Genomic DNA, 26222 nt, shown 5'->3' with positions numbered 1-26222 from the left:
AAAGCAGTCAAGCACAGCCTGGAACCCCATCCGCCCACTGACACTGGGTACGAGGAGCCACCCTTTTCTCTGTATTACCACAATGGCTTATTAACTTGTTTGTAATTGTAAGTGTTAGTGATGCCACACTGGTCTTGCTACTGGCTACTGTTAACACAGAATTCTTCTCATCCTAAAATCTGCCACTGCTTTGCCTCTGCTGGGGGAAATGTGCAGAATTTTAAAAATTATACTATGGTGCGAGGCATCGATGCACCAACCCCTTAGTTGGATTTCTGCAATTTTGGGGAGCGGGGAGAGAAACGAGGTCTTTCAGGGGGATGTGGAGGTTTTTTTTAATTGGTTTGCTTTTTAAATCTAACAAAATTTTGAAACTAAATCCTTTCTGAAAAATAGTGAAATCAAACCTCTGTGTAAAGTGCTGGCACATTAACGCCTATTGCAATTGTTAGCACTACTTCAGGGGCAAGATTTTAAAGTGCAGAGGTAGGCAGAGCACTCCTGGGTTGCCAGCATGTGGTGCTAGATGATGCAGTGCTGTTCTGCAAATGCACACAGTGTACATTCCTTTCTCTTGCCGTCTCACTTAGTGATACTACTGCTGCATGCTAGGATTGTAGAAGAACAGTGGTTTTTAGTTATTCTCCCACTTATTCTGTGAACACTAATCTTTCTGTACTAATGCAGCTCTGGTTTTTATTTTCCTTCCTAGTTAATGATACCTTGGATGATATCTTTGAGGGCTCTGATGAAGAAGAAGAAAGCCAGGATATCGTGAACCAAGTGCTTGATGAAATTGGAATTGAAATCTCAGGAAAGGTATGGAGAAATGTTCTTTAGGGTAGGGTCAAACACCTTCCTTTATTTTTATTTTTTTAAATATGTCATCCTAACAGCTTTCATTTTGTAGTTCTGTGCTAAAGTCAAATTGTCACAGTGCGTATTGTTTTTACTAAGTGAAGTTTGTGTTTCTCTTTAATAGATGGCCAAAGCACCATCTGCTGCCAGAGGCTTACCATCTGCATCAGCATCAAAAACTACCACCATTTCAGATGAAGAGATTGAACGGCAGCTCAAAGCTTTGGGAGTAGATTAGCCTGACGACAATATACAGCCTGCCTTCTAACAATTACTCAACTACAGACAGATGTAAAATGTGCACATTTTCAATACAACTAATGTACTTTGGTTTAAAAGGAGAACTGAAGGCTTCAGAAATAAGCTGATTCACACCAAAAAAGGCTTATTTCTTACCAGAGAACCATTATCAGTGGCACTGAATTCCTAAAATTGTTTGAAAAACTGCTTTATCAGATGACATGAATAGATAACTTGCATGTGGGATTCTTTTGAACACCAGATTGAGATCTAGGGTAAAGGGTACATCCATTTACACCAGGTCTGAATTTGGGTTGTGTTGCATTCAAGATTTATCCCCACAACTTAGTTGCTTGAGCAGCACTGGCTTTTTTTTTAATTTACAAAATGTCGGCTGGCAAGCAGACTTGGAAAAATAACAATTATAATACAAGATTTTCATCTGTTTAGCTTTTTTGAAATTGTCATCTTATGATGACATTTATTTCTCTGGATAATATTTGGAGTGTTTATAAAATCACTACACGTGGAAAGTTCTTAGAATATTTTATGATCTTGTCTTTACAATTGCTTTCAGTTTGAAAAGGGATAACCTTTTTCTTTTGGTGAGAGAGAACCTTGACACTAGTAAGTGTAGGCAATTATAGCTTTGTTTTTCCGGTGTCTTTAGTAAAATTGAGTTGATTCATTCTTAGATAATTGTACTACTTACTGAAGGGTATGGGTGCAATCCAGCTCTTATTGACTTCAGTGGAAGAGGCTTGAACTAAATATTTTTAGTGAATATTTTGCATGAAAGGCACTGAATAAACTGTACTGTAACATAGCTAACTTCAACAGAATTGTTGTGCCTTTGTGTATATAAAACCTTGCTTATACCCTCCTGATTTTTCAAAATTGTATTAATCGTTAAAGAGTGAAGTAACTACTGTTAAGGCAGTTATTGCCAGGTACAAAATATTCTGAAAAGTCCTATCTACACTTGATAGCAGTCCATGCTGAAGGTCATATATAAAGTACTTCAGCACTTGGAAAAGGAATCTTGCCTGAAATCTGTGTATATATTTTACAGTACTTATCCCCTAATAAGAACTGTTTAAAGATACAGTAGTGTTTACAAAGGTACATGTTGGCAGGTGAAATCTAAATCTTATCAGAATGACTTGGCTGTCTTATGCCTATGATTACTCCTTTTAGGTTAAAAAAAATGCTGGGTATTACATTGTACAATAGAAGGTATGGTTAGACAAGTGATTTGGATTACAGTATAATAGGAACAGGCTCAGATTCTAAGGTTTTCCAGTCTCTGATCTGTATCATCATCAGGCCCATAGAATAGCAGTGGCTTTAAGGGGAAGCCATTTAATTAGAGTGCTTAGTCTCTAAGTGGGGAAGCAAGTCCTGAGTGGGATTGCTATTGTCACATCTGCCAACGCAGGATTGAGCAGGGAAATAAGTTATAATCATCAGTTTGTGAGCCCAGGTCTAGGTTTTGGTGTAGAAATACAGAATGCTGTTTTCACTAGAATACATGGGGCCAAACCATGCATTTGGAATGTGCAAGTGTACATAATACACACATACACTCCTGACACTTGGGGTGAATTTTCTTTTACAATTTATTTTGTAAAAATCTAATAAAAGCTTTTATTCCCACAATGGCTGTCCTGATGGTGGGGTCTTGCATGTAAGTTATCTAATAATGGACTTCATAATCTTTTGTGACGTTATCACTTAGTAGAGATATTAGTTGTGAATTCCATCAGTGGTTATTTTTTTTTTTTTTAATTTGATTGTTACTATTGCTGGTGGGGGTGGGGAGGCTTCTGCACACACTGAACCTTAGCACTAGCTTGTTGGGCTTAGGTTGACCACATGTCCTGGTTTTGGGGACTTTCTTCTATAGGCGCCTATAACCCCTCCACCCCCTGTCCCGTTTGTTCACAGTTGCTATCTGGTCACCCTAGTTGGGCTAAAAAAAAAAGTAGCTGAAAACTGCTGACCCTACTCTAGTCACCTTCCCCCTCCCACAACCCAACCCTGCCCAATTTATTTTTGCTGCAATCAGAGCAGAGGTTATGGCTGTAAGTATTAGAAACTGTGCACTTAAATACAATGGAAACAGCAGTGAAAATGGTCATTTGGCAAAGCAAAAACCAGTATTTCTTGCTTTGGGCTTGATATTGCTATGTGCCCCATATTTCATCAACCATTTGTCTACAATGCTTCTTCACTGTTTAAAACCATCTCTCAAATTGTTTAATTCAAAGCTCAGTTGCTTTTATCATTAGTCAAAGTGGGTGAGGTAATATCTTGTATTGGTAGTGGCACCCTATTACAGCTTACTGGAGAACTTCTGTCCCACCACAAAGTTTAATATAAACTGTTAAAAGGCATCACCTTAGCCTTACAAAGGGAAATATTAGGAGCCAAGAATACGTATGACCTGTAAGGGCGGGAGGGAAGGGTAAGATACAGCCTGCATAAGTCAAATGCATATGGCTACCTTAAGACTGCAGCTGCTTGTCCCCCAGGTTTAAAGGATCAGGTATCAGAAGAGCATTCTCAGAAGGATGCCTGGAAGAGGGTGAAACCAGACGAGTGATCAGTAGCTTCTAGAGATAGGGTTGAACTCCCCACCTTCCTGAGGGTCAGGGATCTAGGTATAGGACATCTTAAGGCTGTCAATCTGGTGGTCTGAAGTGTGCCCTATTGTGCTAATGTTTCTGTAACCCAGATGTTTTCGGACAAGCTGCTTGCTGTAGTTAACCGTTCACTATTCCGTTATGTGAAAATGGCACAGTGCCTGGTTTCATTTGTTTTGCCATGCTTTTGAAAGTGTCCTTTACCCATAATCACTCTTGGAGGACAAGAGCATCGGGGTAATGACTGCTGATGCATTTACTGTAGCATGCAAAAAAGATTAGCTGCTCCACTCTGTTGCCACCTAAAGTAAAATCAAAATACTATCACAACCAAACAAATGTGGACAGTTACATTTGGTATTACAAGTTATTTGAACAATGCTTTATTTTTGGCAAAGAGTAGGGTTACAGTTTTTCATAACCCTTTTTAAACAGGCAAATAATTTAGAAAATAAATAAAATCTAAAACTATACCATATTGCAAGTTTGACTACATATGCATAATACACCACAAGAAACTTCAAACAAAGAAACAAAAAGTAACCAAGGAATAAAATTACAAATCATCACCTTCATCTCGCTACTCTTTCCAATGGTTTTTTTTTTTTTTTTTTCTTACAAAGTGCAGTTCTGTCCTGTGGTTGGTGGTGAAGGCTGAGGCTTAATCCCAGAAAGTGCACTCTTGCTTTGTAAAGTAGTGACTGATCTGTGTTTGTGTTGTGATAGTCTGGGGGTTAGAATAGTTCAAATCCTGTATAAAACATGCATTAGCAAGGGGGAGAGGGATATTCCCCCTCCCTTAGTTTTAATTTAGAATTCTCTCCTAGGGAGAAAAATAAAAGCAATAATGCAGTTCATTCATAACTATATATTTTCTTAATACAGGAGACTATATTCCTTAGTTTAACATGCCTAGGGCCCCTTCTTGGCTGTGCTTATGTATTATTTAAAGCACACCAACATAGATATGTTCTACGTGATATACACTCACCTTAGTGACCTCAAATATTATAATCTCTTTCTGGATCTATTATCTAGTCATTTTCTAAATCACCATCACGCCTGCTTCATAAAAAATTTGTTTTGTATTTACCATTACCACTAATGTGCATTTCTGTAATTTTAGTCCTGGGAAAAAGCTTGAAATATGTACACATTAATTAGTATCACTGTAACAAATAATGGGAGCAATGTTGCTGCAATGATCACGGGACTACCTGTCCCTTGAGTGCTGAAGTCACATTATTCCAACTCCCCTCAGTCCCTGGCTTCCTGGGGGGTGGAGCTATGAAATCATTTTGTCAGCTCTGCAGGACAGGAGAAGAGAGGACTAGAAATAATGATTTCTGCCTGTTCTTTTCTAAACCTCATTCTCCCCAGGGGAAAATGAGGTTATACTTGTTTTGATTTAACTAGGTTTAAAGCATTTAGAAAGTCAGCAAGACTTTCTGTAGCCTTTGGCAATCAGTGTAAAGGAAATGCCATTTCTGCTCAGCACCTGTCTAAATGGATTGGCTGTGTATTGAGAAATGTTACGCATTAGCGAAGGTGTCAGTACCTCAAGGGTCTTAAAGCTCATTCTACCAGGGCTAAGGCAGCAGCCAAAATGCCTCTGTAATGTTTCCATCCTAGAAATCTGCCAAGTTGCTACCTGGAGTCCTGGCCTCCCAATTACATAGCAGTTCTCTTTTGACCAAGCAGCTACATTCGATGCTCCCTTTGGGAGGGCAGTTCTGCAGTCCTTGCTTAATAGAACTCAATACAACCCCATGAGGGTGGGCTACCAGCTAGACTCCACAAGAGGGAAGATGTAGAGGCCTCTTTAAAGAAGAAAGGCTGTTTGCCAGTAAGCAGTTTTTTAAGACGGGCACCTGTCTCAATTACCTGGTCACTTTCCACAGAGTTCAATGATGCTGAAGTTTAGCAGGAGGACCAGCCACTGATCACGCAGCCTCCTCCCTCAGCTCTAAATGTTTGGTGCCGGGAAGGGGCATTTCGGTGATCCCAACAGTTGTTGCTTTTCTAGAAGGTTTGTGAAGCTCATTGCTGTTTGGGGAGTGAGGGGCACATCACACAAGTGTGCATGTGCAGTCAACATTTTCACACACTACAGTACCAGTAAGTAACTTCTTTGTAATTAACACAAAGGATTTCATTCCAGATCTTTTGGACAAAATTCACATTAACTAGTGAGCGTATTGTACTTATGGTGCAATTTGTAACACATTAATCAATTAATGCAGATTGAATAGTTGACAGCTAAGCAACCGTCTCCCCTGCACAAATACATATAGTAACAATGTTTCCAATCTTTTACATTAAGATAAAGCCCACTGAAGATATTACAGTTAAAATTGACTAACTTGTAAAGGAAACAAGTGTTTCTGTTCAGACTGACAAAATACTTAAAAAAAAAAAAAAAAAAATCCTAAAGGCCCAGAAATCTTCAACTATGCACAGGAAACTTTACCGGCACTCGTGATGCTCCTTCATAATGGAACTAAAGGTGTTCTGGTGTAAACTTGTCTTCACTCTCTTTTCCCTTTGTCTTCGGTTGCAAAACCAAACTCTCACAACTTCCTTCTCAAGGTTAAGCCCCTCAGCCATCCTCATAATCTCTTGAGAAGAAGGCTTACTTTGTTCCCCAAAGTTTCTCTCTAGAGCTTCTTTAGCAGCAATGCTGGAAGAAGGGATAAATAAAAATGCCCCTTTTATTGACTTTGGACATACTCAGGTCATGGCTGCTATTTTAGACTAAGTTGCAATGATATGAACATTAAAAATATTGCACTAAAAAAGGCAAGAAACTGCTCTGCTCTCCCTCTCAGTAAAAACCTGAGTTTAAAGGGCATTATGGTTCCATGCTGCCATGGGCTGCAAAAATCTGATAGTATCTTTACCTTCAATCCACACTGAAAATAATGACTTTATTATTTGGGGGTAACTCATTAACTGTAGTTCATGCAAGTTATACAGCACATGGCAGGCAACCTATCCCAAGAATCATCACACTCTCCCCAAAAGTCAGTTTTAGCTTACTATTTGCATTGCAGTAGAACCCAAAGGAGCTGGTATAGACAGCATACAAGTTAAGTGCTATTTTCCTCCCATATTCAGACAGCGGGGCTAAATATAGGTGAAATCTGGCTTTTTGGTGCTGTTTATTGTCCCAAAAGAATAAGTGCCTTGAAACGTGCTTGTAAAGAAGCAGTTAGGATGAAAAGTTTGATCTTGTCACACCTGGTTTTAGCATTAGCTGTAGTTTTTTTTTGTCCACAAGAGGTCACTGTACACTTTAGTCTAGATACGGAGCGTGTTTATTTCTGTTAGGGTCAAGACACTTCAGCAGAAATTCTAGTACTGGTGAATAACTTTGCATGTAACATTAGAGTCCCCTTAGTGTAATTTCATTAGTAATGCATTTTCTTTTTTATGTTGGGCTATTGATGCTAGCTAGCTGAAAATAAAATATCATTTCCCATATCCATATTATGGATAGTTTGATCAGGTCATACAAAGCTCCTGCACTGGAGTAGGCTAACTCACTTACTGTTTTTCATCTCCAGCTTCTATTTTATCCTCAAGAAACCTACCTAACAATTCTCCCTATCTTCAATGAGAGTGAAGTGCAGATAAGGTAGTGTACTCTCTTCCAGCTCATTCTTAAAGAGGGTCCCAAACTGGGTCCCCATGCTCCCCAAGGGATCAGTGAAGATTTTCTTACTGTGTCCACAGAGTGCCCCTTGCACAGTGTGTATACAAAACTGATCATTTATAGTGTGTAAGGAACCACTTAGTTGTAGTGGCTTGCAAATCAAAGGTGTTTCATGGATGCCAGCATAGCACTGATGCATCAGGAGTGTGATAGCTGAGCAGCAGCATGCCATGTAGAATTGGAGCTGTGAAGAGGTGTCTCATATTGGGACTATGACCTCTTCAGTAATTAGAAAAAGGGTCTTTGACTCTAAACACCACGGATCTCTGAAGAGTATTCCAGATGGCCACTCTCCCCCTAACATAGAAATCTAGAGTCACGCTGGTTTTAACAAAATTTTTTGCAAAGCTCTTTGCAATGACACTGGGATTGTATACATGCTAGTACAGGCATTGGGACAGATCTGTGCACTGGAGCCATTCCTGGGTGGTACCCAGGTCATCATAGTTTGGAACAACCTAGCAGAGAGGTTTCATCATATTTAGCTAATAATTGGATCAAAATACATAATTTTATTGATGTATCATTACCCCTCTGATTTTGCTTATTTATGTATGTAAATACTTTTGTTAATGAGCTATATTAACAACAAGAGGGCCCGTGCCTGCTCTGCTTCCACAGACAGAGGGGGCTGAACTCCATAGATGTGGGCCACCAAAGGTGCAAAAACAGAGAAAGCCAGCTCCAAGGGACATCGTCCCCACATTCTACCCTAAACCACACGCCTAATACAGGGAACACACGCTACACCCTCGACGTCCGCCTAGCACTTGCCTTTTATCTGCACCGCACTTGTGCCTTCTGCGCTTCGTCCTGCCTCTTCCTCACCATTGCAGCATGCTGCTGGGGCCGCACCCTCTCTTCACAACGCCTCTCCCCCTGGATCTCCCTCTGTATTATGGACTGCTACGCTCTCTCTCACGTCCTCTCCCCCCCACACACACACACACCTCCCATCAGGGGTCATAGCCTACTCCATGCGTGCTTAAACCGTCACGGCAGTCTTATAAGGATGTTCCATGGCAGGACATTTGTTGGGAGGCCACTTGGTCCTCTGTCCACACTTTTACTGCCCACTATGCCCTCGTCCCTGCTGCAGTGGTGGATGCGGCAGTTGATCGAGCTGTCCTTCAGCCTGTAACTTCTGGTGAGCCCTCACGCCCACCTCTGCAATGAGTACTGCTCACTACTCTCCCACATTTGGAATCCACATACAGACCATCACTCGAAGAAAAGGTTATTTACTGTAACTGGAGGTTCTTTAAGATATGTGGTCCCCATTTGGATTCCAATATCCGCCCTCCGCTCCAGGCTCCGTTGCTTACTGGAGCAGCGTCAATCCTCACAGCCCCGTTAAAGCCTCAGATACGCCACACAGTTGATGCACAATGCATGTGCGGGTCAACGGACACAATTATGAACAGTTCTGGCGCACCGCGTGCATGCGCACCCACATTTGGAATCCAGATAGAGACCACACATCTCAAAGAATCTCCAGTTACAGTAAATAACCTCTTCTGCCAACAGGAGCTCTAGTCAAATCCCATTCACAGTCTCTCAGCACAAGAAGCCCTGGAATGCGCTTCAAAACTCTATGACAAACACCTGTTGGAATATGACATACAGTCTAAACACATTTTCAGTGATTAGTGTATATAGAAATTCTATAATGTATTATTTCAGTATTATGTTAATGCAAATTTATCATGTGTATGTACAAAATTCCTTGTTGAATTCTGTGGACATGTTATTTAATGACATTTTTGGTGCCTTTTGAATGCTTAAATTGCGGCATCTAGTGACTTTTCAGGGTTTCTCTGACAACTTCCTGCTATGTGAAGTAATAGCAGAAGTAGTGCAATTGCTCCTGTATCATCAAACCTCCCACAAAGGAAGTTCAGAGGCTGTATAAGGAGCCAGTGAGGTACAGAAGCTTATTACTGAGTTGGACATCTAAAGGATGGGATTACCAAGGGTCATAAGTGGGTATGTTTTTTACAAACAAAAAGTGTGTGTGTGGGTTTGGGAGGGGGTTGAAAAAAATTAAAAGGCTGAAGGTTTTGGTGCAGCTCTTTAGTTGCTTGATAAATAGTATGAAATTTTTGGGAAAATTTTCACACAAAATTTGTCCCCGTTTTTCAAATTTTGATTATTTTTTCAACCAGCTCTAGATAGGGCTTCTAGATTTCAAACCTAATAAGGATCTGAAAAAAAAAAAGAAAAAAAAAAAAGGACTTCCAATACATAATTTTCTGAAGTATTGTATTACCTTATGGTGGTTCTGCGCTTTCTTTTCCGCTCATTCACGCCAACTTTTTCATTGTATAAAGCTATATTAAAAAAGGGGGAGTTACCTTCCATACAAGATTAAAACAAGTACAATAATTTCTAGAAACCATTGTTACCAGTCATGTTTTAATACCAGGAACGCATGCCAGATATTGTTGCTGAATGGTCTGCTTTAAAACATTTCTCTGTGGGACATCTGGTGGCTGAATGTTGTAATTGCACTCTTCAGCACTATTCACAACATAAACCCTTACTTACTCCTGAAGGAACCTATCTATGCTGGTTCAAAGCAGATTCATTTTTTTGAGTGTGTCAGAATCAGTCTGTACATAAAAATATTTCCTGTCCAACCTCAGGTAATGTTTCCCAGGGCTGAATCTTGTTGCAAACTCATAGGCCTGGTGCCAGTGGGTTTAATGGTCATAGTAGGAAATGTTGATGTAATTTGTTCCAAGAGATGCAGTTCATTTTCAAAATGCACTGGAGAAACACCAAGTCTGTTGGCCTGGATATTCACACACAGGGCAAAAGAATTTGTACCCATTATGAACATGGCTCATGAATGCAGGCTGAGCTCACACAAGGGCTGATTTTGGGTGCATCTGAGATTGCATCATTGGCTTCCTCAACCATGGGATGCTGTTCCGGGAAGGAGGATTGCTAGGAAGAGATGGGGTCCACCTGACCAAGGAGGGCCAGAGTATCTTCGCGTACTGATTCACCAACCTAGTGAGGGCTTTATACTAGATTCAAAGAGGCAGTTGACAAATGCCCACAGTTAAACAGAAAAGAGCTAGATGTTGTGCAGGACATGGAAAATTACAATAGGGTCACAGGAGCAAGAAGAGGGAAATTAGTGGGGGAATCTGCTCAACATATTAGATGCCTATACACAAATGGAAGGAGTATGGGGAATAAACAGGAAAAACTGAAAGTTAGTACATAAGCTAAATGATGACAATTGGTATCACAGAGATTGGTGGGCTAAATCTCAGGACTGGAATATTAGTTATAGAGGGGCATAGCGTGTTCAGGAAGGAGAGTCAGTGAAAAAGGAGGTGGTATTGCATTGCACATCAAGAACATATACCCATTTATCTGAGGTTCAGAAGTAGATAAGAGGCAGACCATTTGAAAGTCTCTGGGAAAGATAAAAGGGGAATAAAATAAGGGTGACATGATGATATGGAATCTACTATTGACCATCAAATTGAGAAGAGGAGGTGGAGGATGCTTTTCTAGAACAAACAACAACAGGCAAAAGGGGCAGCTGCCCCGGGGCCCGGCAATTTAAAAGGGCCTGGGGCTTCTGGTGATGGCGGACGTCGCTGCTACCGCAGCAGCAACCGGAGCCCCAGGCCCTTTAAATTGCCACCAGAGCCCCAGGCGGCACAGGCCGGGCAGCGCTGGCTGGGGGAGGCTGACCCCCCATCCCCGCCCCTTCCACCCGAGGTCCCGCCCCATCATTTGTGGTTTGGAGGAGGAAAAAGCAGGCAGGAGTTCACCGAACAGATAAAAATGTAGGGGTTAAATAGCAATGGTAAAAATTACTATAACAATGGAAGTATCTTCTTACTTACACATCATTTCTCTTTTCTTAATGATCAGTAAAGTCATTTTGATAGTGATAGAACATACAAAATCTGATTTAATCCAATCTAGTGTGTTCTAGGTCCTCTGTCAGTGGCACTCCAGAACATACTGCATGTCTTAGGAGAAGCTTTGATTGTGAGATTAGAAAGGATCAGCCATCTTGGGGCCCAGATGAGAAATTCTGTCCAAGCTGAGTTGGATCCTCAAGAGGAAGGAGTCAGCTCTGCTGAATATGAAAGAGTCACCTGCCCACCTGGGTTGGTCATTAGGGGAATCTTACAGTGGAGAGAGGCTTTGGATCTGGAGGTGATTTCTTCTAACCCCCAGCATACCCGCTGCTGACGTGCAGAACCTCCGCTACAGGATTAAGGCCCAGGACCACACTCTGCCGGAGACTCTCCTCATCCTGAGCCAGTTACGTGCTGGGCAGGTCTTCCGATGTAATTTACAACAGCGAACCTATTCTAAATCATGTCCTAAACCACGCCTCTGCCACAGAATCCCAGCGGCTCATCCAGCAGCTGGGGTTTTGCAGGGCATAGGGAAGGGGATCCTTCAATGGCAAAGAGCAGATGTCAAGATGCCCATGATAGCCCCCACCCTACTACTGTTATTGGGGGCTTGGTGTTGGCTAGTCACATTCCTTTTCCCATTGCCACATCCCTTACAACTGTAGTAGGGAGCAACATCAGCGCTCTGCCATTGGAAGATTTCCTTATACCAGTGATTCTTCCACAGCCAGCTATGCTGTCTTTTGGACTAGAATTCAATGGTAGTGCATCAAAAAACAGCTGCCCTGAACCTCAAGATCTGGGTTAGTTTGCATGAATAGGCTTGAGGGAAATGAGCGACATATAAGAGAGTCACATCTCCCTAATTTGTGCCAGCCACACTTTTTTGACGGGTTTGCTTCCCTCTACGCACGACACAGGCATCAGTCCTACTGAATTTAATGCATGTACTGATCCTACAATATTTATATTTAACTTCCCCACCTGAATAAACAAAAAGCTAGACCAGTGGAAGTTATACCCTACTAGCCATCTTATACATTAAAGTGCTTCTTATAGGGGTAAGACTAAATTCTAGGGGTATTATAAATATCTACCTCCTATTTGTTCTGCTTCTTCCAGCCACTTGGATAATATCAATTTCAGTTTGCAGGCATTCTTGAAGCTTAGCTGCAAATTTTCAAATCGGCAAATAGTTGTTTGACTGAACTCAGAGCCATGCACAGCTGCCAGGGCTTCTCCAACGTTTGTTTGTGTATAGCCTGTCAAAAAGCAATAAAGAGAAAAAAAATTGAGTAACCTAACCTGGTTTATTTACATTAAGACACATTCTGCCTTGGTCACAGCCCCCAAAACACACTTTTTGGCAAGATGCCTTAAGCATTTTCTTTGGCTGTTTTTGATCTGACATCAGTCTAACTCTGCTGTAACTCTCTTGACTTCAGTGGAGTTCACAAGCGTAAACAGATGAGCTGAGCATCCGTCCCCGTGTCTATCATGAGACATATGCAATTTGACCAGTATGATAATACAGGCAGGAAGCAACAGCAAATGATCATGCAGTAATTCTGCACACAGAATTACAAGTTTATTTTAATGTTAGGGGTCTGATTTAAACCCAGAAAAAAAGAACAATTCAGAGTTAAGACTTACAAATCTAAGAATATACCCTGATTTTTACTCACACCATTGTAACTTCTGTGACTGCTGCTTCTCACAGTAATCATTATTGTCCTGTTAAATCACGTTTACCCTCAGTTTGTTGTGTCCACCTGGTGATTCTCCTCATATACTTGGATTGTAAGCTCTATGGGGGAGGCTCTGTCTTTTCATTATGTATCTGTACAGTGCCTAGGACAATGGGGCCCTGATCCATGAGCAGAGGCTCTAGGCACTACCATTATGCAAAGAAGAATGTAAACAACAAAATAAAGCACAATTTCCAATCCCATTTCCTGGGTTGGTCCTTTCTCTCACAGGCCTGGGCCACACCTCAAAAATTCGATCGACCCAGCTATGTTGCTCAGGGCTTGAGAAAAATATCATTCAGTGAGCACCGTAGTTAGGTTGGCCTAATCCCCACTGTAGACACAGCTAAGTCTTCTTCTACCTCCTCCCCATAACGGGCATAATCCTCAAGGTGCTGAGTGTCTTCCCCTCCTATTGACATTAGAAGGTAGTGAGGGTGCAAAGTACCTCACAGTATCAAACCCTCTGTCTGTATTAACATTAACATTTTGCCCTAGCAGGGCACTGTCCACTTCAATTTAGGCTGTTGGTACATCCCATTTTTATTAATGGCACTAAGACCAATCCTGCAGTCTCTATTCAGTCACATCTGTTTAAGTCAATGGAGTTTTGAGTGTTCAGGAATTCAGGATCATGCCACTGTAAATAATTACTACTGAAGAACTCTTGGGCTTAGGTCAGTGGTTCTCAGACTTTTGTACTGGTGACCCCTTTCACATAGCAAGCCTCTGAGTGTGACCCCCCCCTTATAAATTAAAAACACTTAATACACCTCTACCTCGATACAACGTTGTCCTTGGGAGCCAAAAAAAATCTTACCGCGTTATAGGTGAAACCGCGTTATATCGAACTTGCTTTGATCCACCGGAGTATGCAGCCCCCTCCTCCCCCCTGAGCACTGCTTTACCGCGTTATGTCTGAATTCGTGTTATATCGGGTCGTGTTATATCAGGGTAGAGGTGTATATTTAACACCATTATAAATGCTAGAGGCAAAGTGGGGTTTGGGGTGGAGGCTGACAGCTCCCGACCCCCCATGTAAGAACCTCATGACCCCCTGAGGGGTCCCGACTCCCAGTTTGAGAACCCCTGGTATAAGTAATCTTGCCCTTTCTATGACTGACAGTTAAATAGTCATGATATACAGCAAAACAGCACAGGTCATAAACATTGTTTCAGACAGCATATCCTTGCTCTAGCCCTCATTTCTGTACTGTAAATGGATGGCAATATCCCTGTAGCTGTAGAGATAATACAGATGACTGTTACAGCCATATAAATTACATGTTTTTATAGAGCTGTGTTTTACAGTGGAGTTGTGTCATATTCTGTAATGATACGCTCTATTGTTATAGGAGATAATGTAAAAATGACAACTCTTAATTCACAAAGTGAATTTAGTACCCATGAGGGCTGGATTTGCAGTGTTTGACACACACAACATCGTTTTTTTTCAGTGCAGCACAGACAGGACCAAGCTTCCTCACTCTCCCCCACCAGTGTGCTTCCATCTTGTCTTGGAGGGAAATCTATAGGGGTGATCGGGATAATCCAGCACCAGTGCCCATTTAATCTTTGTATGGTACCGAGGCTGCCAGTGAGTGTGATGTGGACATCTATCCACCAGAAACCAAGGAGAGATCATCCACACATTTCACATCATCCCCAAGTAGTTCTCAGATGGTAACAAACTGGTCACCACGATACTCAGCAGTGGTTAAAATAAATCTAAAACTGGAGGGGGGTGTCCTCAGTTTTGGTTGTTGTATGTTGTACATTGAGATCATTTAGTGAAATGAAATTGCGTCATCATGTGTGATGGGACATGGCCCGGGGACAAGGGAATACATGAATCTGATAGAAGTCCAGGTTCCCAAAGAGCAAAACAGAAGTGTATGTATGTGTGAGAGATAGGGCATGGGGCTGTCCCACCATCGCCCCCCCACACACAAACACCACACACTATGCAGTTCCAGGTAGAGAGAAGGAACTGGTAGGGCCACTCTGTGCCCCCAGGGTTCCAGCTAAGGAAGGGGAAGCAGCTGGCAGGCCAGCCTGTATTTCCCAGAAGAGGCAGGAGAGTTTGAAGCAGGAGGCTCCCTCCCTTTCCTTCTCTGCCTTCCAAAGGACGGGAGGGAACTAGCCAGGGATCAGGTGTGAAGAATCAGGCAGATGCTGATGGGGTCTCTCAGACTGAACAATTATTCTCCTCCTGTCAAGTGCTGGGGATACTCCACTTACTGACAAAAGGGCTTGGAGAAAGCCACCATCTCCTCCCAGACTCTGAATTCAGATTTTTCTGCTTGAAACATGATCATTTCAACAGCCAGCAAAGAGGCAGGAGAAGGGTAACCTCAGTTCCCCCAAGAAGTAGGGGTCTCTCCCTCAAAATAGGGTGACCAGGTGTCTGGTTTTCGAGTGGAACACCTGGTCGAAACAGGACTCTGGCGGCTCCAGTCAGCACTGCCGACCGGACTGTAAAAAGTTAGGTCGGTGATGCTACGGAGCTAAGGCAGGCTAATCCCTACCTGTTCTGGCTCTGCGCTGTGCCCTGGAAGCTGCCAGCAGGTCCAGCTTCTAGGCGGAGGGGCCACAGGGCTCTGCGCTCTGCTCCCACGCCGAGCACTGGCTCTGCACTCCCATTGGCCGGGAACTGTGGCCAATGGGAGCTGCGGGGGCAGTGCCTGCAGGCAAGAGCAGTGCGCAGAGCCAGCTGGCGTGCCTCTGCCTAAGAGCTGGACCTGCTGGCTGTTTCTGGGGCATGCAAAGCATGGAGTCAGGACAGGCAGGAAGTCTGTCTTAGCCCCCCCGCTGCACCCGATTAAGCACGTGCCCCAACACTGAGCCCCAGCCTCCTCCCCCATCCCTGAGCCCCCCAAACCTGGACCCCCCTCCTGCACCCCAACCCCCAACCCAGAGACCCCTCCCACACCCTGAACCCCTCTGCCCCACCCCTCATCCTGGAGCCCCTTCCTGCACCCCAACCTCCTGCCCCAGCCCGGAGCATCCTTCCATACCCCGAACCCCTCATTTCTGGCACTACCCTGGAGGCCACACCCCCAGTTAGAGCCCTTACTCCCTCCCGCACCCCAACCCCCTGCCCTAGCCCAGTGAAAGTGAGTGAGGGTGGGGGAGAGCAAGCCACTGAGGGAGGGGGAATGTATAAGCAGGGGCATGGCCTCGGGGAAGGGGTCGGGCTCAGGTGTTCGGTTTTGTGCGATAAGAAATTTGGCAACCCTAGTTTTCAGCTGTGTTCTCCCAGGCTTTTTCCAAGACCTTATCTACACACAGTTACACTGATTTAACTAAGGCCTGTGTACACACAAAATTTGTACTGATTTCACTAAATCTGTTTAGAAATTCTTGTAGTTAAGGCTATATCTATGCTACAGAGACTATGCTGACATAGCACCGTATTGTAGATGCACTGTACACTAGAACGAGGTTTTCTGCCAATGTAGTAACACCTTCCCAAACAAAGTTAGTTATGCTGCCAGAAACCCTCTTTCATAAGCACAGCTGTATCTACACTAGGGGGTTTGTTGGCACACTACATTGCTCAAGGGTGTGGTTTTTTTCACATCCCTAACTAAGGTAGCTCTGCCAATATAGGTTTTAAGTGTAGCCAAGCCCTAATCACTGCAACTCCCTTCAATTAAGAATGAAGTATCAATTTTGTTTATCAGCATGGAATTGATTTCAGCTATATTAATATAAGCCGAGTTTAAATCCACTTCAGAGTGTCCACACAGGGGTTTTGCCCCAGTTTAAATACATCTGTTTTAAAACCAATTTGAGTTAAACCAGTGCAACTGCGTGTGTAAACAAGTCTTTACTTTAATTCCTGCATACTGGTGAGGGGGGTAACCCTAATATGTATCAATTGGATATTTAAAGGAAAAAACTTGGGGTACAATTTTAAAGGAAGGGTTGAAGACTAGAGCTGGATGGAAATTTTCCATCTAAAATGAAAATGGCTTTTTGACTAAATGGAAATTTATTGCTACAACAGCTGCTTTCTTTTTTAAAAAATGGGTTTTATATAAAAAAATGTATTTTTTACTATTTTGAGCAACCAAAAACTTGGTGAAAATGAATAAAATTTCACTTTCATCAATTTTTCAAAGGATAAAAATCATTTCCTGTTATACTCCATTGAAATCACTTTAAAATGTGTCATTTTGTATCTAAATCATACCTTAAATCGGCCTTACAACTTATACAACGGCCTTGGTGAATAATTTTTGACAGGCAAAGTATCCTTAGGTTTTTCACTATCACAGTAACAAGTAGCTTTTGTATCCGGTTTAGCAAATTTCCATGACAATCCTGAAAGGCTGAATTAAATGCAACTTTACAGTATGATTTGTGTAATTGATCACACTTTCCCCTAGAATACAGCTAGTCCAGGTAACAATAATTTGCTCTCAGAGGCAGACAGAAGTAGTAGATACAGCAGAAAGTTTTAAAATCACTTACTATTATTGCAAAAAGTTGCAAAAAGCTTGAGGTAATTAATTCTAAACAAGTCTTCTAGGTATGGAGAAAGCTTGGTAAATGTGAGGCAGGTTTTAAATAATAAAGCATATCAAGTGGACTAGAATATAAAAGATACAGAAATAATTGAGCTTTCATTTGGATTTTCAGGCTATAGTTGGCTGGTAGAAAGCACATACCTAGCTTAATTCTCCTCAGTTTGAACTCATTGGCAAACTTTTCCAGTTCCCTGATTTCAGGGGAATCCATGTCTATTGGCTCTTCAACAGACTTGGTTTTTCTGCGGAATTCCTGCTTGAAGTCAGTGGCTGCGGGATCATCTCCAAGGATAGACTGGTGCATGGGAGTGAAGCCATGCCCCAGAGCACAGGAACTGGCACTCAGCGCATGTTCAGGGAATTTATAAAGGCAAGGGGTCAGGCCACCTGCATGAAGCCAAAAAACACAATTTGATATAATCATTCTCCAGCATTGCATAATAAACCTTTGTGCCAACTACCAACTGTTAAGCTTTGTAATATTACATACTATAGAGAGGAAGGACTATCCAGTGGTTAGGGTATCAGCCTGACACGGAGGGAGCAGGACTCAATTCCCTGAACTGTTACGCTTTGCCTCAGTTCCTTATCTGTGAAATGTGAATAATAGTACTATGTGCTATGAAGTGTTCAAATACTATGAGAATGAGGGCCATATAAGTACCTTAGATAGGGACAGGTACTCAACCGGTCTAAATAGCATTGCTTTCCTTGAAGTAAATGGACCTATGTCAGTTTACACCAGCAGAGGATCTGGCCCATAGTCTTTGTTAGCTTTCTGGTACCAACAATACTACTTTATAAACTACATGTGAGATGCAGGTTCAGTACTATATGCAACCAATTTCAATGGGAAATTTCCTTGAGTAAAGAGTACAGGATGAAGCCCAATGAGTGATAAGATCATCACATTATAATTTTAGATATGAAAGTAATTGCACAAGGATGAACTACTTTATGCTAAATTTTATTCACTGCTGGACTACACAGCGCCATTTAATCAAGATCAGGTGCCCTTTGTGCTGGGCACTGAACAAACAGAGAGACTCCCTGACCCGAACAGACAATATTTGATATCTTCCACTGTTGCTTGCATTGGTGTTGTAGTGGTGTCGGTCCCAGAATTTTAGAGAGACAACATAGGTGAGGTAACATCTTTTATTAACAACAAAAGTGGGTCCGATAAAAGATATCACCCACCTTGTCTCTCTGAAGTGACAAGGCAGACAAAGCATGGGAGAAAAGAAAAATTCTTACCCCCATTTTAGAGCTGGGGAATCTAGAGAGTAATTGACTTGCCCAGTCATGCAGTCTGTAGCCTAGTCTGGAAGTGAACCCTCATCTCCAGCCCAGCATCTAAACCACAAGACCATCCTTCCTTTCTCTTCCTTCTCTTTTGTTCTTCTTGTCTTGTTTACTGCCTAGATTACATCCTCCAGAGAGTTGGGAATACAATGGAGGTTCTAACCCTAGTGATATATTAAGTCACATGCAGTATGACTGTGAAAGGGAGGAGGGAGTTGTTAAATGTCTGAAGGGAAAAAGACTAAACAAGAGAAGGACTTGCCTTGCAGAGTGCTGACTCCATTCACCACATTGGGATGGGGCATGCTGCAGGTCTGTAAAATGCGACTCTGGGAGAGACTTGCTGATAACATCTCTGGGGTTGCAGGCTTGATGCCTAAAAGGAAGTGGAAAAAAGGAGACTGCAGCAACATGGAATTCTTTTGGCGTAGAAATAGGTTGATATTTCTGAATGAAAACCCTCCTCATCTAATGATTCTTCTTCGGTGGACTTCCCATAGAGATCTGAGCAAGAATTTCTGTACCAGAGACACAAGAAGAGACAGAGAAGCAGGAGCATTTGGCCATGTGAAGAAAGAAAGAGTCTTACTTGCTGTCCCAGAAAAGTCTACATGAGGAAACATTCACCTATGCTGATTTATTTTTACATTTTCCGTCCTTCTCAATTGAAATAAAATGCTGTGTTTGATTTTGGATTAGTTTTGAGCCATAGTTATTTCCTGGCAAATCTCTTCCCCTGGCATCATTACATTATTTTGCTGGTTGATACTTGACTTGAACACCTTTATATTGAACAATTTCTCTTCTCTCTTCAGTGTGGTCTCTAGAGAACTGCACTGGGTGCTAAAACATCTTTACAAGTTACATCATAAACTCTATTGATCCTCTGTGTGAAAACAATTCATATTGCTGCATGAGATTTGGAAAAGCATAAATTGAATTAAGTGATTTCTCTTTGGCCTTCACACACATTTCCTTTCACTCTGAAGGACTGACATTCCTACATGTCAGCTACTGTATCTCTGTGAAAAGAAACCACTCCTGATGTGTTTACTCTGGTTGAAAGCAAGTTGTTAATACTCAACATAAGTACCTATTTCAAAGCTTGCCAGCCTGTTATTAATCATAAAACCTGCAGCAGTCTCTGCAAGACTAATGCTTCTTATACCTACTAAACCATGTCAGGCACCGGACATTTCCCTTGATGTTTCATAACAAGGTATAGTGGTGTCACACATACAGTAACCCCACTATCACATAACAATGTGATTTTAATTGAGAGTATAAGGGACAATCCTGATCACCCAGAGCTATCAGATGTTAAGGTGTGACCTTACCCTCTTTGTTTTGTATCACTAAAGACTGGGAGGGAAGAACAACACGGGGGTAGGGAGAATCCAGAAAATGCCATTTTCATTTTTTCTTCCCTACCTGCTTCAAGTCAGCTTAGAATCATAGAATATCAGGGTTGAAAGGGACCTCATGAGGTCATTTGGTCCAACCCGCGGCTCAAAGCAGGACCAATCCCCAGACAGATTTTTGCCCCAGATCCTTAAGTGGCCCCCTCAATGATGGAACTCACAACCCTGGGTTTAGCAGGCCAATGCTCAAACCATTGTATTCGAAGAAAGGAGTGGGGACTCTGGATTGAGAAATAGAATGTTCACAAGCCAAAATCTGAGTCACAGTTAACTGAATGTTTGATATCTTGTCACACAAGTTTTATGAGTACCAAAAATGGCACTACATTTATTTTTGTTTCTTTGATTGATCTCACCCTGGGTGGATGATTCTGAAGCAGCTCCATCCTGTGCTGAATTTATCTCACTGAATTCGATAAAAATTCCATAATCAGTCATAATTTTTATTATTTGTACTGCATAGGGCCCTGAGGCCCCAACTGAGATTGGGGCCCCAATGCACTGGGCACTGTACACACATACAGTAATGGCAGAAGACAGATTGGAGGCTCTTTGGGGCAGGAACTAAGTGCACAAGACAGACAATGGGTGAGAGAAAGGAAGCATTATCCCAGTGTCACAGACAGGGAAGTGAGGCAGAGAAAGTAAGTGATTTGCTCAGGATCCCCAGATAGAGGCTGTGAGAAAGCATGAAACTGAACCCAGTTCTCTGGAGTCCCAGTCCAGTGCCTTAACCATACGGCCATCCTTCCTCTCATTAACCTCCATTTCCTCAGCCCCTCTGAAGGAAAATTCCCTCAAACAATCATGCCAATAACTAACCTGTTAGAATGAATGAATATCTCTTACCTGCCATCACCCCATAGGTAGACTGTTGGTTTCCATAATGACAGGAAGGGACAGAATAATGAAGACCTGTAGACGCGTTTCCCAAAGTCGCCATGGAGAAGTGCACGTAGGAACATTTAGGAGTATGGACCAAAGACAAAACAGACGGGACTGGTAAGAAAATGTATGAGGATTCAAGATACATCCTTTCAGTCCAGAGGCAGAGAATATCTTTGTACTTTGTTTTTGTCTGCATGCTAACCATTCTACACTGCTTTTTAACTCTCAAGGTAATTCTGTAGGGAACAGCCTACAGTAGGTGCTCATGCCTCAGCAGAAAACAGGCTAGCTCACTTTTAGCCAAGAGCAATGATTTATCTTGCCAGGTCTTAATTTATTATCTCAAATGTAATAATTTAGGCATCCTGACAAGATGTCCTCTTTACATGTGTATGGAGATCAGGCCCCCAATATTGTTCCATCTATTTTTACTTTAATCTTTTCTAAGTTCTTGAAAAGCCCATCAGCCCCTAAATTGCAAACCCTAAAAGAAGCATATATAACCAAGAGGACAATTTTCTAGGTAGGCTAAACCCTACATTTGCGCATGCAGTGATTTGGGACACTCACCTGAAGACACCTTAAAAGGGCCTGATTTTTAGAAGTGCTGAGCACTCACCCTCTGACAACCAGGGCCCTTTAAGGTGTCTCTAGATGGACATTCAAAAGTACAGATATGCAAAACTTTGAAAATTTAGGTCTAACTCAACATTTTGCAATAGCAGCAGCAATAGTGCCACAAGCATTTTGTCTAAATGGTTTGCACAGGAGTCTGGCAGGCAGCAGGATGGCTGGCAGAAGTTTGAAGAAGAGAACAAGGAAATAGCTTCCATTGTTTGCTTGGCTACACTATTATGTATCAGGCATCTCAGGAAATCAGGTAAGGGTTTAAGCAGCAGCATGACCCTCACTAATAAAATTATTGGCCATGTAGGGCAGCATTTCATGCTGACAAAATATTCTGTAAAGTTTTCTGTATCCCCAAATGTTGGGCTATTGCTGGTCAATTCTGTGAATAAAAATATTAATAATTTTGGCTGGCTCTAATGAAGAGATTTAAGGTTCAGATCTCTGCTCCGTAATCTCTCGTGTCAGCATTCCAAAAATCTATCATGCATTTCTGCATGCATGCAAGCAAAACAGGATGTCTGGTTTTTGAAGTTGTTGTATACTAAAGATACGTGGAGATGTGCTAAATCACACAGAATGAGAATATATGGTCTCCTTCTAAGGCTGATACATGAAAGAAGTTTATGAGACTGTTGTTGCTTCCAAATAATGGATTTAGCCCTCTCCCTCAAACAATAGAGAGACCATGCTTTTGACCTTTTCAGAAATTCACCTGGCTTCCAAATGGCCCCAGCAACACTGAATCCTACATCAGGGCTCGTTCAGGAACTTATGACAATTCAAACTGGGTAACCCTAACTGTAATTTCAATGTTAGTTAGTGGGATGGCAATTCAGTGGGCTGAGTTAATTGAGTTTGTGGTATTTGTTCATGTCTTTTTGGACGTGTGTCCACATCACAGAAAACCTAGTCACAAATCAGCTCCTGTGTTGGCAGCCGCAACAGAGAAATCAAGGAAAGGTTACCAGATGTTCCGATTTTATAGGGACAGTCCCGATTTTTGGGTCTTTTTCTTACATAGGCTCCTATTACTCCCCACCCCCATCCCAATTTTCAACACTTGCTGTCTGGTCACCCTAACTGCATGACTTGGTTACTATTCATGGCTAATCCTTCTACATCAAAGCTGAAGCATGTTGCTAGAACAGTCTGGAGAAATTTGCATTGCTTTCATCCTTGCTCTGGGACTAAAAGGAAAAATAGATACAAACAAGTGGATATTTTTAAAGTACTGGATTGTATATGAATTGTCTCTAAGACTACAGAACTATGTTGGTTTCTTTGATTCTTCTGAATTGTATAAATGCACAAAAGGATTTCTGCAGTATAGCAAAAATGCTAACAATGATCTATGAAATTTTAATAGTTTACAACATTGTTATTATCATAGTCATCAAAGTTCAGATATTTAGAACTACACTAATATAGTTTCCATACATGTTTTGCACTAGTATAACAATGTTAGCTGAGGGAGGAGGCGGCGTGATTTTTACCACCAATGTAGTTATACCAGTACAGCGGCTATTGTTGACACAGTTATACTGGTATAAGGGGACCTTAGATAAGTATTGCTTATTCTTCTTTCCATATGGGAATAAACTATACTGGTAAAGCACATTCATACCAGCAAAACTGCATCCACACTAGGGACTACTATACTGCTTTAACTACACCAGTATAGATAAAGCTGTACAACTTTTGTGCTTAGACAAAGTCTTAAAGACTTATTTTGAATTACTTGTTTACTGTTGAATTTTGCCAATCTGCAGTTTGCTAATCCACACATCCCATGATTTTCAGACATAAAAGACTGACATTTCCAACTTCCTGGCAATATTTTAATAGCAGATGCTGGAGTGAAGTCTTACATTGCTAAGATATTTTTTAAAATAAAATCTATTCCAGAACATATCTTTAATAATATATATAGCATACAGATAACATATACTTGTCTAAAGTTTATGATGCTTTTGCGTGTGTGTGTTCACTTACGTGCCGATTAGCAAAATTAATTCATATGCAACGGAGCTACAAGGCCCATACGCATGGTGAGGGATTTTGTCATTTTAAAAAAATAATTATATAATGATTCAGTGTAAAAAGCCTTATACATTTCTTTTTTGCACAAGTTCTTTACACGGACTCACCATAGCACTATGTATTACAGTTCTTGCCATCTGTATTGAAAACTTAGAACCTTTCCCCTAATACTAATAAATGTTCTCTCTATTATTGGTTTCTTTGTTCTATGCAGTGTTGTAGCTGTGTTAGGTCCAGGATATTAGAGAGAGACCAGGTGGGTGAGGTAATATCTTTTATTGGACAAATTTGTGTAGGTGAAAGAGACAAGCTTTCAAATTATAAAGAGTTCTATTTCATTTCCCCCTTTCCAGGACCTGAAGAGTTCTGTGTAGCTCAAAAACTTGTCTCTTTCACCAAAAGAAGTTGGTCCACTAAAAGAGATTTCCTCACCCACTTTGTCTTTCTTTGTTCTAGGATTGTATACTGGCATTCTTGCTATGGGTAATAATACAATAAAATAGAATGTGATTCTGCATTTCTTATTAGGCAAAATTTCCATTTACTTCAGTGGGATTTGTGCTTTAGGAAGGACTGCAGACTTGGGTCTATGATTATTAAACACTAAAGCATAGACTTAGTAAAAGGATGCGGTGATATTTTCAGCCAATTCTTTACTTTGGAGCATGTCGGAAAAGAAACAATTCAGAAAATGCTACCATAAAATTGATATAGAAATTTGTCCTCTTTTCTCTAATTTAAGTGTTCTATGTTTTTCTAACAAGCACTATGAAACATTTTGAGCCCGCTATTTAATATGCAATCATGTTGTCATCAATACTCTCAATTTTCTGTGGAGTGTGCTGTACTTAGGTGGTTCATTTTTCTTCCAATTGAAAGATGTTACTTCCAGTATGCTTAACAGGAGATCATCGTTTTATTGAAGACATCAAGTAAAATTCTCCCCTCCATGGAACCCAATTTGAGTCATTGAGTTAGCTGAGATTAATATTCAAGTTCTCTCTATTTCTGAACTTTTATTTTCATTCATTCGAAAGAACAGAAATGCCGAGATAAAACTCCAGTTCTGTACATTTTCAGGTAGCAAGCACATTTTCTGTCTCTTAGGAAACATTTGATTTTTATTCAGTTTTAACATATAGTTGAAGTTAATCATACTAAAATTCCTAGTCAGATAAATGTACCAACTTCCAAAACACAGAAGGATGGGTCCGATGCACTTAAATAACTTGGCGCTTTTGAAAATCTCACCCAAATCCTAGTGTCTTTATTCAGTATTTATTATATTTATTAAAATGTTAACTTTCCCATTAATGGGTATTTTTCCCAGCTAATGCCATCAGCATCTGCCTCATTTTAAGTATATCACCCATTTGAAATCATACATTTAGATATTTATAAACTGCAGTTTCATAGGCAAAATATAATTTGGTTTATTTCAGGAGACGTTTGTCACTGAAGACTATTTTGCATTACAAAAGTTTGATAGTATTTGTAGCCAATACATCACTGTGCTGGTAAAATACCTCAACCTAATCCTATAACAAATTTAGAGATAGCTACAAACTTGGCTAAAATGCAAACATTTTAGTCACACTAGATGTATTCATTTTTACATAGCCTTGTGAAAACTTTCCTGCTTGAAGGTAGTCCCTAGTCACTACAGAGCTGATACGAAATAGCTGTTCCTGTGTTTACCTATCTCTATGTTAAGTTTGGCAACATTTACAGAAAGAGGGTAAAGCATTTAAAAAGAAAGTTAGTTAACAAGAGTGTAATTGTTCTAGTAAAAAAGTACCTGTAGATACGACATTGGTAGCATGGTTGGAGACGGGCAAGCATTCTGCAGCGCTATGATGCATTATCAGAGGCAGAGCGGGAGAAGAGTCAGAATTCAAGGGGACGAAGGTGTCGGCTGAAGTAAATGCTTGGCAACTCATTCCCACAAAAGGAGAAAAGACAAAGAAACACCTTCCCCTATTTTCTAACAAAATATATCCTTATTGATTAACAGCAGTCAAACTCTATTCCAGTTCTCCTAACTTGCATATATACATAAACAAGGGCTCCAGAGCACAGGGAGGTCGTGTGCAGGTATTTATACCACTAGGAAATCCCTTTATCCATGTTAATGTTCTTTCCCCAGCAGTATTGCTATATCAGCCTACAGCCTCCTTCCTTCCCACCCAAACATAATAGATGCCCAATTAATGGGGGGAGAAGAGGGAAACCAGAGACGCAATTTGACAGATACTTTAAATCAGGCCTTTTGTGAAAGGACAATAATCAGGGGGGAAAAAGGTG

The 26222-nt window shown here is 41.3% G+C and overlaps 2 protein-coding genes across 2 annotated transcripts in view; one reads left to right on the top strand and one right to left on the bottom strand.

The window, feature by feature from the left end:
- The window catches only part of CHMP2B (charged multivesicular body protein 2B), a 20973-nt gene extending 18216 nt beyond the window's left edge, over nt 1-2757 (top strand). Inside the window, exons 5-6 of the mRNA XM_065575284.1 lie at nt 713-819; nt 983-2757. Coding sequence (XP_065431356.1) covers nt 713-819; nt 983-1096 — 221 coding nt within the window. The 3' untranslated portion in view covers nt 1097-2757. The remainder of the gene's footprint in view (nt 1-712; nt 820-982) is intronic.
- POU1F1 (POU class 1 homeobox 1) lies at nt 1899-26222 on the bottom strand. The gene is made up of 7 exons (XM_005304967.5): nt 25717-26222; nt 21210-21359; nt 19202-19315; nt 17776-18021; nt 12449-12613; nt 9728-9788; nt 1899-6423 (listed from the first exon to the last, which is right to left on the bottom strand). Exons 1-7 carry the CDS (start codon nt 25856-25858, stop codon nt 6210-6212), a joined length of 1092 nt encoding a protein of 363 aa, XP_005305024.1. The 5' UTR covers nt 25859-26222; the 3' UTR covers nt 1899-6209.

The sequence above is a fragment of the Chrysemys picta genome, chromosome 1, assembly GCF_011386835.1.
Source record: "Chrysemys picta bellii isolate R12L10 chromosome 1, ASM1138683v2, whole genome shotgun sequence".
In the NCBI taxonomy this organism is placed as follows: domain Eukaryota; kingdom Metazoa; phylum Chordata; order Testudines; family Emydidae; genus Chrysemys; species Chrysemys picta.
This window is presented reverse-complemented; position numbering and strand designations above follow the sequence as displayed.

Bases quoted from the DNA above. Each gene is read 5' to 3' on its own strand.
- POU1F1 (XM_005304967.5), bottom strand. From the start codon at position 25,858: ATGAGTTGCCAAGCATTTACTTCAGCCGACACCTTCGTCCCCTTGAAT. The intron at 21,360-25,716 runs GTACTTTTTTAC...TTTTCTTACCAG, and splicing joins TACCAATGTCGTATCTACAG to TCCCGTCTGTTTTGTCTTTG. The intron at 19,316-21,209 runs GTAAGAGATATT...ACTTCCTTTTAG, and splicing joins TACCTATGGGGTGATGGCAG to GCATCAAGCCTGCAACCCCA.